This window comes from Mustela nivalis (genome assembly GCF_964662115.1).
Source record: "Mustela nivalis genome assembly, chromosome: 11".
NCBI classification, from domain to species: domain Eukaryota; kingdom Metazoa; phylum Chordata; class Mammalia; order Carnivora; family Mustelidae; genus Mustela; species Mustela nivalis.
In genome coordinates this window covers 112,661,952-112,675,065 of record NC_139030.1, presented here as the reverse complement: position 1 = coordinate 112,675,065, position 13,114 = coordinate 112,661,952, and the positions used below count along the sequence as shown (strand labels likewise).

General features: G+C 38.2%; 1 protein-coding gene across 14 annotated transcripts in view; it reads left to right on the top strand.

Annotated features, from left to right (window-relative positions):
• The window catches only part of GULP1 (GULP PTB domain containing engulfment adaptor 1), a 250,695-nt gene that overhangs the window by 194,506 nt on the left and 43,075 nt on the right, over positions 1–13,114 (top strand). For all 14 annotated transcript variants that reach the window (XM_082689477.1, XM_082689479.1, XM_082689487.1 and 11 more), the window contains 3 exons: positions 1,784–1,855; positions 8,493–8,591; positions 12,670–12,807. In XM_082689477.1, the coding sequence (XP_082545603.1) occupies positions 1,784–1,855; positions 8,493–8,591; positions 12,670–12,807 (309 nt within the window). The remainder of the gene's footprint in view (positions 1–1,783; positions 1,856–8,492; positions 8,592–12,669; positions 12,808–13,114) is intronic.

The window sequence follows — 13,114 nt, the reverse complement described above, 5'->3', positions numbered from 1 at the left end:
TAGTGCCTGTGTTTCCACATCAGCTTTTGTGTGTGCCCCCACCCCGCCGCCCCTGCTGTCCCCTGACCTGGTACTGTTTCCTCCCTCTGTTTCTCAGACTTCCACACGAGGAATCATCTGTGATGTTTTTAGAAATGTAATTGCCTTAACCCTACCTTAAAAGATGTTGATTTTTTAGACCAGGGCATCTGCGTTGTTTTATTTTCACCACCAGGGAATTCTTACGCGGGTAATATAGGGAGTCCATTCTGAAAAACCACAACTCTTATTTCTTTAGTTGTTTTTGTTGTTATTTTTCCAGGAATGAAGGAGGGGAAAAAAGTGTGTTGTAAGAAGATACTCTGACATTACAATTTTGCTTCTTTCCATTCTGTGTTAACATAAGATTCTACTTCCTTATTTGATGTAAAGCGTATACACACACACTCGCACATATTTATATAAGAATTGATGAATACATAACTCATATTGGTGTTATAATTGGTACCGTGTGACAAGAAAGTCTGGGAAATTATACACACTTACTGTATTTAATGATTATTTGCTGTTATATATATAGAAATATTTTGTAGAATAAAATATCCATACTAACTAGTCTTGCATATTTCAAGAGATTGGACTTCTGTTTAGGAGGTCTTATGTCTCTCCAGGATGGAGATTCTATTACAGCATGGTAATTATTATGGAACTCTGTCTCTTTTGTGGGGCAGGGGGTGAGAGTAGATCCAAGCTAAAAACCTTCAGGGATATTTTAAAATTTAGGAAAATCGTAGTTCCATGTAACTTTTATTTTTTAATATTGTTTAGCTTATAGCTCTTAGATGCAGTAGTTTTTAAAAAGTTTGTATTTTAAAAGCTTACATACTCTACGAGTGTCCTAATTGGAAAATAACGAAAATGCTTATTTGAAATTATGAAACGTTTTAAAGCGTATTAAGATCTTAAAATATACTGTGACATTTAAATCAAGTACCAAATAAAAATCATTTATATGCTTTGAATTTACAGATAAATTAATAATTTATATATTATTAATGATTTAAATCTTAAATTTTGAGGTCACCTTTATTCCTTTCCTGCTAACATAAAGTAGCTTTAGTTTTCTTTCCTGTAAAACGTTTCAAATAAAATTCATAGGGGATGCCTCAGTGGCTCCGTTGGGTAAGCATCGGCCTTTGGCTCATGTTATGATCCTGGGGTCCTGGGATTGAGCTAGCACTGGGCTCCCTGCTCAGTGGGTCCTGCTTCTCCCTCTCCCTTTGCCCCTCCCACCCACTCATTCTCACTCTCTCTTTCTCTCTCAGATGAGTAAATAAAATCTTTAAAAATAAATAAATAAAATATTTAAGAAAAATAGGTTTTTAAGAAGTCTTTGGATAATAGGAATTTTATGTGGTTAAGTAGTATATTTTCCTATAATATAAAGTAACAAATTAATGAATCTCCTGTTTACACAGGATTTGGGTTTGGATCATTATTGCATGTGTATACTGTTGTCGTTGTTCTCATTTTAGAGATTTTATTTCTTTGAGGGAGAGAGAGAGCACGAGGAGGTGGTTAGGGGCAGAGGGAGAGCAGAAGCAGACTCCTTGCTGAGCAGGAGCCCGACATGGGGCTCCATCCCAGGACCCTAGGATCATGACCCGAGCCAAAGGCAGACGCTGAACTGACTGAGCCACCCAGGCGGCCCCCATGTATGTGCGGTTACGCCATGTTACCGTTCAAAGTGATCCAGCGATGTACGACGTGGTCTGACGTGCATCTGACAAATGTCCATTTTCAGTTTCTTGGCAGCACAGAAGTGGAGCAGCCTAAAGGAACAGAAGTTGTGAGAGATGCTGTCAGAAAACTCAAGGTAGGGGAGGGCCTCCGGATGGAGGTCTCGTGTGTTGACCCTGTCTTAAGTCATCAGTAGGTTGATGCATATTCAAAGTGTGAATAGCTTTGTGGCAGATACTAGCTTTGTCCTATTAAAAGTTAATAAATATCAACCAGATCAGGGAAACACATTTAATAATAAATATGAATCCACAATTTTTTTTAATGTGGCACATTCTTCCTATTTGTCCATAATTTCTCCTGTTCAACAACAACAAAAAATGGCAGTGTTCCCCAGGGTTGGCAATCAGTAGCTTTGCCTTTACTTGCTTGGACAAGGGAGGCTCGTGCCCTGACTCAGAGGCTGGTGAGGGCGTAGCAGCTCTCACAGGAGATCACGTCCACTAGCGGGAAGTGTGGGTTCCAAAGCAGAATTTTGTGACACCATGTGCTAAAGATGTCCCAGTGCCAAATCCCAGAGGATGGGGCTGTGTCCCTGCGCAGACGTGGGGACTGGTGAGACCAAGAGAGCAGAAGAGACATTGAATAAGCGAATCCATACTCATTAATACATTTCCTGAGAAAATTCTTTGTAACATGCCACATATCTTAGCACATTTTTCTAAGTGTGCCCCATTCCAGAAGACCCTGTTCTCACTGAGATATGAAGACGTGAAAAATTCCTTCCATGGAATTCTCATCTTTATCTCATTAAGAAAATCTCACAAACGACTGGTTTTTTTTTGGGGGGGGGGTTGTTTGTTTGTTTGTTTTTACACAATTCACTGTTTTTTGCTGTATTCTCATGGTTTTTCCCAGAAATAAACCTGCTCTAACTTTCTTTAGTTTAGAGATTATCTAGTTATTTTACAAGAGGGAGAGGCCTTTGGTCTTGACTGGCCAAGTCCTCAACATGAAAAACATGCCTTTCTGCCTTGAGAATGTCTTATCAGGTGGAATGGGCTGATGTTTAAACTGAAGAACAGTTGAGGTGGGCTGGTGCGTATTCTGGGGGAAGAAAGTAAAATGGATAATAAGTTTATCTATGCACTTTACATGTGAATCATTTACTACTGCTTCCAAGTAAATATGCTGAAAGTTTCCAAAATGATATCTTTCCCATTTGGGAAAAAAGTGAACTGGGCAGTCATTTCTTTCCATTGCTCATTAGGTAGTAATTCCGACTTGGCCTTGTTTGATCAGTGCTTTTAAGTACTGACAGAAGATTAGAAAGACCTCACAGTTTATGAACCGTGAACATTTATGAACTGTGAACATTTAGAATAATATTCTCTTCAAAATATTCAAATATTCAGAAATTCAAAAATTCAAAAAATATTCAAATATTCAAAATATTGCAAACTCAGCAATGAGCCCAGCTTCACTACAATCGGAAATTTTTATAGAAGAAAAATGGTATTTATACTTAATGTGTCTTTATGTTTAGGAGGTTCTTTATTCAGTCAATTCAGATCCCAAACCAAAAGGATTAAATTACATTCTGACCAGGTGACATGCAGAGGTATTTGAAATGAAATGCTTTTAACCAGTGGCTATTTTTCATACATTTTCTGGAGACTTTTTACAGTTTTATGTCATTTTATATTTGGGAATGTATTCCCACTAATAAAAGAATGTGATTTGTAGTTAGTATGCAGTATTGTTTTTAAAAAATGCATGTTCACTTGATAATTTTTGTTTTTCATTGTCTTCCAGAATAAATATTTATCTAGTAAGCAATCTTTATGCTGCTGATTGCAAAAATTTTATAGATCAGAAAAGTGTATTTAAGGGTAATGATACATAACAAACTAAAATAAATGAAACAATGTTTTTTATCTAATTTTATTTTATATATATCTTGGTGTCAGAGGTTCAAGCTACAATTCAAAGCCTTCAAGAATATTTGCATTTATTTTAGAAATGTAGACTCTGGGTCCTCTTTAATTCTATTGTCATGAGGGAATGACCAGAAGGTGGTGCTGTGGTTCTACCAAAAAACAACAACAACAAAAAAACCCAAAAAGCTCATTAACTGTTTTGCGTACACATCCCCCATTTTAATTTCCTGTTTATTTTTCTGTTTATTTTATACATGTATTCTGATTGCCTTTTTATCCATTACAGTTCAGCATTTAATTTTACTTGTCACATAAGTTAATATTTTATTTGTTTTTGCTCGTTTTTCAAAACTTTGTGATCCTTTAGGTACTGGTTTCTGATAAGAATTTTAATATTTAGGATTAATATAAGGTGACAGGATACTTAGAATATTTTCAATAGTGTATTTTTTATGCTCCTATGTTTAATGACGCCTGATTATTTTTCAAGAAAAATTTTTAAATTTTGATTTTATTACATACAGTTTTTCTATCATTTTATAGAGAATTTATACTTTATAAATTTTTTCTTAAATAATTTTATAAGTGTTAAAATATTTTTAAAAGATATTTATTTATTTATTTGATGGAGAGAGAGATCACAAGTAGGCAGAGAGGCAGACTGAGAGAGAGAGAAGCAGGCTCCCCGCTGAGCAGAGAGCAGGACTGGATCCCAGAAACCTGAGACCATGACCTGAGACCATGACCTGAGCTGAAGACAGGCTTTAACCCACTGAGCCACCAGGTGCCCCAATATAAGTGTTAAAATTTTTACATTCAGGTTTCATATTTGCCATAACAACATATTTTCTGTTTCTTAGTCATGGTCAGCCATTTCTAATTCTTAATCCTGTTTTAACCCAAGATTTAAGAAAATAACAAATTTTCCAAAATGTAGTAATTTAAAAACCCTCTAAACTTCTGTATATTTAATAGTATTATTATTGTAATGAATTTCATTTTTAGTAGTGTTTTATTTATTTTTATCAACACAACTAGGACAAATGTCAGAGGACAGAATATATTTTATAAACAGTCTGTTCGTGATGTTTACATGTGGATGAATATTGATATATATGTCCAAAGCTTCTTAGTTTCTCTGGGAGATGAGCAGGGGCCAGCATTCCTCCACCCCAGTGTTAGAGGCGAGATCCCACACCCCATACAGCTAGATTAAAATTACATGATGCTCCCTCAGCAAAGGAGGCTTTGGGAATTGCTTTGGGAATTGCTGCTGAGTTCTGCTGATCTTGGTCTTTTTTCCAACCTCACTCTCTCTTTGTGTCATAGCACTGTTTTTCTTCATAACCAGTTATTTGATTAATAAAGTGTTTAGGGCTTAATTTAATTTATACATACATATATACACAGCTGATTCCCTGTAGGATTATTAGGAACTTCCTTAATTAAGTTAACAATTTATAAGAACCACAAAGAGGAAGAGTAGCTCTGAATATTTGACTCATAGTAATAAATTCATTGGTTTTCTTTCCTAATAATATATATTCCCTTAGCCGTATAGTTAGATTTCATTGTTTTAAAGTCCTTTGAGAAATAAATAGAAATTGCATGATTGTGCTTTTGAAACACAGTGGTCCTCCTCCCTGTAAGAAATTTTCTGTAGCTGTTCTACTTTCTAGTGACATATACTTAAGTAACTCTGAATATCCAGGAAAATACTTCATTTTTCCCCATCTTTTAATGGTGGCCAAGGATTGTTTCTGTGTATTTGTTTGTTGTATCCAGATATTCTCCAGATGCTTAGGCTTTACCCGCTTTGAATATTTTTTATTGGATTATTATTACAAATTTTGATGGGTAGATCTCTATCTAGACTACCAAGAATGAATCCACTGAAGCAAACATGGAAAGAAATTCACAAAAGGCTCCTCAGGCATTAACATTCAAGTAGCAAATAGGGAGACAGAAGAAGATAATGTAAGTAAGAATGACGAGCAGTCTTCAGCCTGTAAATTAGAAGTATTGCGGAACACAGTTAAGAGGTCTGTCAGGCTTTGAGATAGAGGGGGCATGCAAACTTAATACAGTAATCTTCGATTTCGGAGAAAAATGGACAGGAGTGAAAATATTTTGTTTAACCTACAGATTGAGCAAATACAACCTTAGGCACCGTTGTTCTCAACAGTGTGCAGCAGTTGAAGCCAATAACCATCATAAGCCTTGATACGCATGAAAGTAAAACTGGGAAGTTTGTTTTGTTTTGTTTTTTTTAAATGTAGAAAATGTGTTGTGCAAAAGAAAAGAGTTATTTAGTGGGTAGCTGTGAAACTAGATTCTCAGCCTGACTGCTACAAGCCTATTCTATGACCAAGGTGCTGGGTTGGGGGACCTGTCAATCTTTTTTGAGCACAATTACTTCATCTTGATAAGAAGCAAAGAAAAAGATCTCAGAAGCCCTTACGTTGGATATTTTATTCCTTTTTCTTTATCTCACTCTTTTGTTTTCTTTTCCTTCCTCCTTCCTCTCCTATTTTTTTTTTCTTTTCTACCTGTAGCCCCCACTTTTTCCTTTTTTTTTTTTTTTCATTTCTTCCATGATTTCTTCTCTTCTCCTGGCAGAAGGGAGTCCCTAAGTGAGGTTTCATGTCCGTGGTTGTTCTGCGATAGACTTTGGGAAACTTAAAAGTCGCAGGAGAGGTTGTGTTCAGATGTAGAAAAGGCCACAAGAGCCACTGCTCAGTGTCTTCTTTCTGGAAAAGAGCCGCGTCCAGGAGGCCCTCTTAGCCTGGGGCTGCAGCCTGAGATGGGAGTGGCTCTACTCGGAGGCCGTCACAGAGGGGGAAGCCACGAGTTTATTTTGTGAGCCTTCCTATGTGAAAACCCCCAAATTGTTTTAATTATGCCGGTACAGGAAGGAGATGGAGAAGGGAAAATAAGCCAACTGAGTCTACTTTCTTTGGGAGAGAACTAGAATAATTTTTTAAGGTCTGAAAACAAAACACGTTTCTTGAAGACATGCAACAATTATCTGGCACGATTTCGTCCAGTTCATGTGCGGACCGTAAAACTTCTGGATGCGAAATGAGCACTGCCTGCCTTCACAGAACAGGACGGACAGATCACTAAAAAGTCACCCCTCCCCGGGTGACATGAAACAAATGTTCTCCTCCTCCCTGGACAGCACGGCCGACGCGTGAAGGCGTCCGTGTGTGCATCAACTACATCAGTCTCACGGCAGTGCGGAGCCCTGGAAAGACAAAAGGGCTTTTAACCACTCTGTGCTTTAGAAGGAAACTCTACCATGTGTACTCACATCTGTCCTATGTTAGAGAGAACTGCACAATGCAAATAAATACAACTCACAAAAGAAGACTGAAACCCCACCCTGCCTCACATATAGTCTATTTTGAGTCAAATGAGATGATCCATATGCTGAAAAAATGTTTTATTAGCAGGGAATAACATTTTGAGGCCTTAGAAGAGGGGTAGAAAATCCTGTTTTTTTCCATAGTCCCCCCCCCCATTTAAAAAAACAGGTGGGGGAGGGTAGAAAGAAGGAAAGTAGGGACAGAGCAGCATCGCCAGCAGCATCGCCAAAATCAGGACGCTCGGTCAACGTTGAACTTCACATAAACAATGAGTAATATTCATAGTGTTAAGTATGTGTCCCAGATATTGCATGGGACACACTTACACTAAATACCATGTATGCATTATATGTGCACACATGTACGGAGTGTAGATGTGTATTCTAAAATAAATGTTTTTTTTTTTTTAAGTCACCATTTAACATTCATATTTAACTGGGCTCTTGGAATATTTTTTCCACCAGTGAATCTGGCAGTGATGGGAGAGAGACAGGAACTCCATTTACAAAGTGCACGGATGTCGAGATTCTCTTTTTTTATTTTATAAGAAAACCTAACAAGCATTTGCATACACCTACCAGTTGAATAAGAAGTTATAATAAAGGGATACCTGGGTGGCTCAGTTGGCTGAGCGTCTGCCTTGAGCTGGGTCATGATCTCCGGGTTCTGGGATCAGGTCCCGAGTCCGGCTCCCTCCTCAGTGGGGAGTGGGCGGCTCCCTCTCCCGCTGCCCTCCTCCCTGCTGGCGCGCTCCGCGCTCTCTCTCTCTCTCCCTCTGTCTCTCTGACAGATAAACAAAACCTCTAAAAAAAGTGAAAAGGCTGATAAGCTTAATTACATGGAAACAAAAAACGTAAAAAAAAGAAGTTACAATAAATATCACTATGAAAGCATTGGAAATGTTTAGGTTTTTAAGATACAATGCTAGACTGAGTCTGGCTGTTTTAGCTGGGATAATTACTTCAGCTCTTAACTTCGGTTTAAATATGGTAACCTTTCTCTTCGCATTCATTGACTTGATGGGCAGGATGACATACCACATGAGGTAAGCATCTAAAAATGGCAAAGATGGTCTATCCAGCACTGGAGAACTGTAAGTTCTCTAAAGGTATTACAAACAAAAGATCCAAAGAAAAATAAATTGATCTTTGCTTATCTCCCCACAGTTTTCATTTTCTTAACTACTTAGTATGAATATAATTGTTTAAATATAATGAGAGAAGGATTAAAAATTTTTCTAAAGGCTACTGAATATCTGAATTTAATGCTAATAATGGTAGATTACTATGATGACTACATATTTTGAAGCTATTTGGGTTTATAAAATACTTTATGATGGGTAATAACTTATTTAATAGAAGTCTAGCACTGAATACAATCTCCAGATACATAACTGCATATATGTTTTGTGTTCATTTTCCATGGAAACAGAATTAGAGTTTTCTGAATAACTTTTCATTTGTAGTTTGCAAGACATATCAAGAAATCCGAAGGCCAGAAAATCCCTAAAGTTGAGCTGCAAATATCAATATACGGGGTAAAAATTCTGGAACCGAAAACAAAGGTGAGTCTTCCTTTTGAGTGTCAGAAGCACTCTAATCTTCCACTAATTGAGGTTATGTTCCTATTTCAGTAAGTAAGATCCGTTACCAACTGGACCTGGCTAGTTCTCAGTTAATGACAATTTAAGATCCTGTAGAATTTTTAAGAGAAAAACAACTTTTGGGAGTGCTTCCAAAGTGGCCTGTTTGGGGATAGAAGTGTATTTAATAGTGTTTGGTCTTGTTTTCAGGAGTTTTTCTTCGTGTGCTGTGGAAGAGATGGGTGAAGGGTGGTTCCCTGAGTATGAGAGGAGGCAGAGCTGTGTTGTTTGTTGATGTCTCCAGGACCGCCTCTCACTACCTGTAGATGTAACTGGTGCATATTAGTTTGCTAGGGCCGCTGTCATAATAATACCACAGACATGGTCGCTCAAAGAAACAGAAATTTATTTTCTCGGTCCTGGAGGCAGGAGATCTTAAGACAGCAAGGGCAGTGGTCGTCAGCTTCCTCGGAGGCCTCTCTCCTTGGCCGGCGACGGCTGCCCTCTTGCTCCTCTCTTCACACGGGCGTCTGTGCACGCACACCGCTGGTGTCTGAGTGTCCGTCCGGTTCCCTTTTCTTAGAGGACCCCAGTCACATTGGACAAGGGACCATCCTAATGAGCTCACTTTAATGCAGTCTCCCCTTTCAAACCTTATCTTCAAATACAGTCCCATTCTGAGGTATGGGATGGGTTGTAAGGCTTCCGTGTATGAATTTTGGGGGAACATAATTCACCCCACAAGACATCGTGAACTTAAAGTTCTTGTATTTAAGAGCCTTTTCCCCTACAAATCCAATGAAAAAAATTTAAGTATAACTCATTCTGGCTTCACATTTATTAATATGGATTTGTTATGGATTTGTTTTTACCCCAAATACCTATATTGAAGCCCTAAGTCCCAGTGTGGCTCCTTGGAGGAAGAGCTTTTATGGCTCCTTGGAGGAAGAGCTTTTAAGGTAATTATGGTTACACGCGGTCTTAGTGAGGCCTTCATCTGCTGGAACCGGTGGGGTCCTGATATAGAAAGAGGCATCAGGGATGTGCGAACAGAGAGGCCACGTGAGGACGCAGTGGGAGGCGACCGTTGGCAACAAGGAAATACGGCTAAATGCGGAGGATAGAGATAAAGAACTTCATTCGTGTTTACACTTGACAGTTAATAATGACAGATCCTGGAAGACAATAAACTATAAAGACTTAATTCTACAAGATGACCAATGCTAATATGTGTGTGTGTGTGTGTGTGTGTGTGCGTGTGTGTGTGCGTGTGCGTGCGTGAGAGACAGAGAGGTGGATCATGGGAATGCAAATGCAGCTCTGTGTCATCAGCTGGTGATCTGAAGTCCTCGTAACAAGTCCCCGCAAGAGTGAGTTGTGCATTGACAGCTGTCAGCCGTATCACTCTATTCTCCAACCTTGGACTGTCAGACGCAACTTCCTCCCCCATCCTAAATCTCGTTTATCAAACATCAGTGCAGTGGGATTCAACTCACTATGATTAACCGATTGAGTTTTGAGCATTAGATTTTGCCTTACTCAGATCACTGACACAGAAGCTCTCCCTCCCTGTCCCCAGGTGTCACTTTCCCAGACTTCATAGCTAATTAGTAAGAGACCCAGTTTAATTTTTCCCTAAAAACATGTATGTTTTCCCAAGCTTTTAATAGGGAAAAAAAGATCTATTTTTTCATCCCTACCAAATCAAAGCAATCTTGGAGTTTTAAAATCTTGGAAATGTCTTATAAATTCAATAATATTGCATTTGAATAGAGAGCAACTGACTCTTTACCCATATATTACATATGAACATAGAGTATCTGAACTTTTCATCCATACATAGAACATACTATATTTTGGATCCACTAAAAGAAAAGAACCTGAAAAAGGTTTTACCAGCTCCACTGAGCATCAGGACCTCAAGGAGATTCCTGGGAGTCCTGGTTGCTAGAATCCACTCAGGACTTTCAGGTTCAGAATTTGCTAAAAAGACTTCGCATCTATATCATAAAAAACAAACCCAGAACCACCCCATGTAACTCTGATACAGCCTGTTCTCAGACACGAGTTTAGGAAGTGCTGTTTGGGGAGACCTACGTGAATCAGAACAAGATCTGCCGTTCTTTCTGCTTCGGATTATTTTACTTAGTTGTAGTGAAAAAAAATATTATGCTTGTTAAATAAATTTATTTATATTAAAATGTACATGTATGAGGTAGGAGTTAAAAATTATTAATCTAACATGGACTTCATAGAAAATAGACTACTTTTCTATGCCTTGTGGTTGAATGAAGAGAGAACGGAAAAGCCATCTTGGTTCCAGTCTCTCTCTCTCTCTCTCTGTGTTTTCCCTTTCTTCTTTTCTCGCTGATCCTTCAAACGGAGATCATGCAGCGGTGGAAAGAGGTGGTGGAAGGGAAACGGGGATTTCCTTATTCTTTGTTCCGACTCCAATAAAATATGGTCAGTGTTCAAGTGTAGTTGTGCTTTCACTATGCTTGACTGTGTTTCCAAGTCTGTCCGGTCTCATCAAAAACTAGGGCTACATTTAAAATTCACAAAGATTTATCACAATAACAAAAAATTCACAAAAATAATAAAATTACAAGTTTTAGCTTCCTAGTCTTCATTTGTTGGAAGATAGCTCTGTCAATCTAAACAAAAATTAAGATGATTCCCGACTGGCCTTACCAAAGGCTTTCTGTGACCATACTGGGCAGTAAGTGAACAGGGCCTGTGGACGCTTACCACCAGCCTATGTGAATGGTGTGTCTTCATGTTACTTGTAGTTTCTCCTACAAGTAGAAAAAAAAAATCAGTCGTTTTTCTATGTTACATAGTCATGATACTTCCTCTATATTGTCATTAACATGATGATACTGTTTACAAACTGGTGTGTGCCTGCTGTCAGTATTTGGAAGCTGCAGGGTGGCTCAGTGTTGTTTGATTGACAGTATTAACACTAAAAAAAAAAAAAAAAAAAATGTCAGCAAAAAAAGGACTGGCCAATCAGAAAAAGTATAGAAGGACAGTCTCAGACAGATATGGCCATTGTCCATCTTAGCACTAACCCAAGGAAGGGAAGATGTCCTCATCAGATGCCGCGGTAAGCTGAGCCCCTCTTTTTGGGATCATTCCTTCCTGCTGTTGAAATGGATGCATCAAGCTATCCAGTGAGGACAGAAATGTCACATTCGTACAGCGCGCTTCCTCATTCTAATTGTCATGCTTGCCTTTGATGACTTACCATTTGGTTTTTATGCAGGGAAAAAATACAGTGCTATAAACAAATTCTCTTAACATCTCTTTCTGTATCTTATTTACTCATGTTCAGTCTGATGAGCAGTAATGGGAATCAGAGTGAAAGATCAGATCTCATCAAACGGACATATCAGACCCTGAACTTGGACAATGTTAGAATGTATATATTATATGTCTGTCATATATATGTATATATATATAAAATATGTATGTGCATATATGAAAAATATAAAACTGTAACCGTATATATATTTCTGTTTAGTAGGGTTGATTCAGTAATTAAGATGCTTGATATGTAGACCTTCCTCATGAGGACATGTAAAACACAATTTGATGTGAAGACTAAGGTTGAAGGGCTGGTGTGTTTCATAGGAAATCATGTGCAGAAGAATTTGTCTTTTAAGCTGTAATGTTAGTGAGGAGAAGTAAGGTAAAATAAAAAAGTTCTGCTAATTCTGTAATCTTGTGGAAGTATCTTAATTCTCAGGGCCTCGGTGTTCTTCTAAGTGAAGTTTCAGAGTTTAGTCTCTCACGGTTGCAATCAGAAAGTGCACGCACCTCTGACCCTTCCATATCCTGCTTGTGTTTCTCTAAGTCCTGCTGAGATCCACCGGAGTTTAGTCTGACTTAGGAGGCCCGTCTCCTGCACGTATTTGTTTAAGTTTGGGTGTATGTGACACCGAACTTCGACAGATGATTGTTTCACTTTTAAAGTCATGAGCTGTATGTTACGAACACAAGCTGGTATTTCAGAAAGTGGGCAAAAATCTCAACTGTTTATATCCGTTTGTGTTCGCAGGAAGTCCAACACAATTGCCAGCTTCATAGAATATCGTTTTGTGCAGATGACAAAACTGACAAGAGGATATTCACTTTCATATGCAAAGATTCTGAGTCAAATAAACATTTGTGCTATGTATTTGACAGCGAAAAGTGTGTAAGTATGCCAGATGTTTTAGGGTGGTTTGTTCTGTTTTACAAGCCAGGAATTGTCTTGTTTCCGGCATTAGTGAAGTATTTGGAAATGAATAAGGTCTGCAAATACTTAACTACATAACATCCATCCTGTCCTGAGAAAGTGCTTCAGGGCTTCATCCCTAACTGAATTCTCATGTTCATGGGCGCAAGCTTGCATGCAAATTTCTTTCCCTAGAACATCATGCCTGCTTATGTTATGCATTTATTTCTTTTATCATCATGTATTTATAATTTTAATCTCAACTATGACTTAGCAATAGGTACGT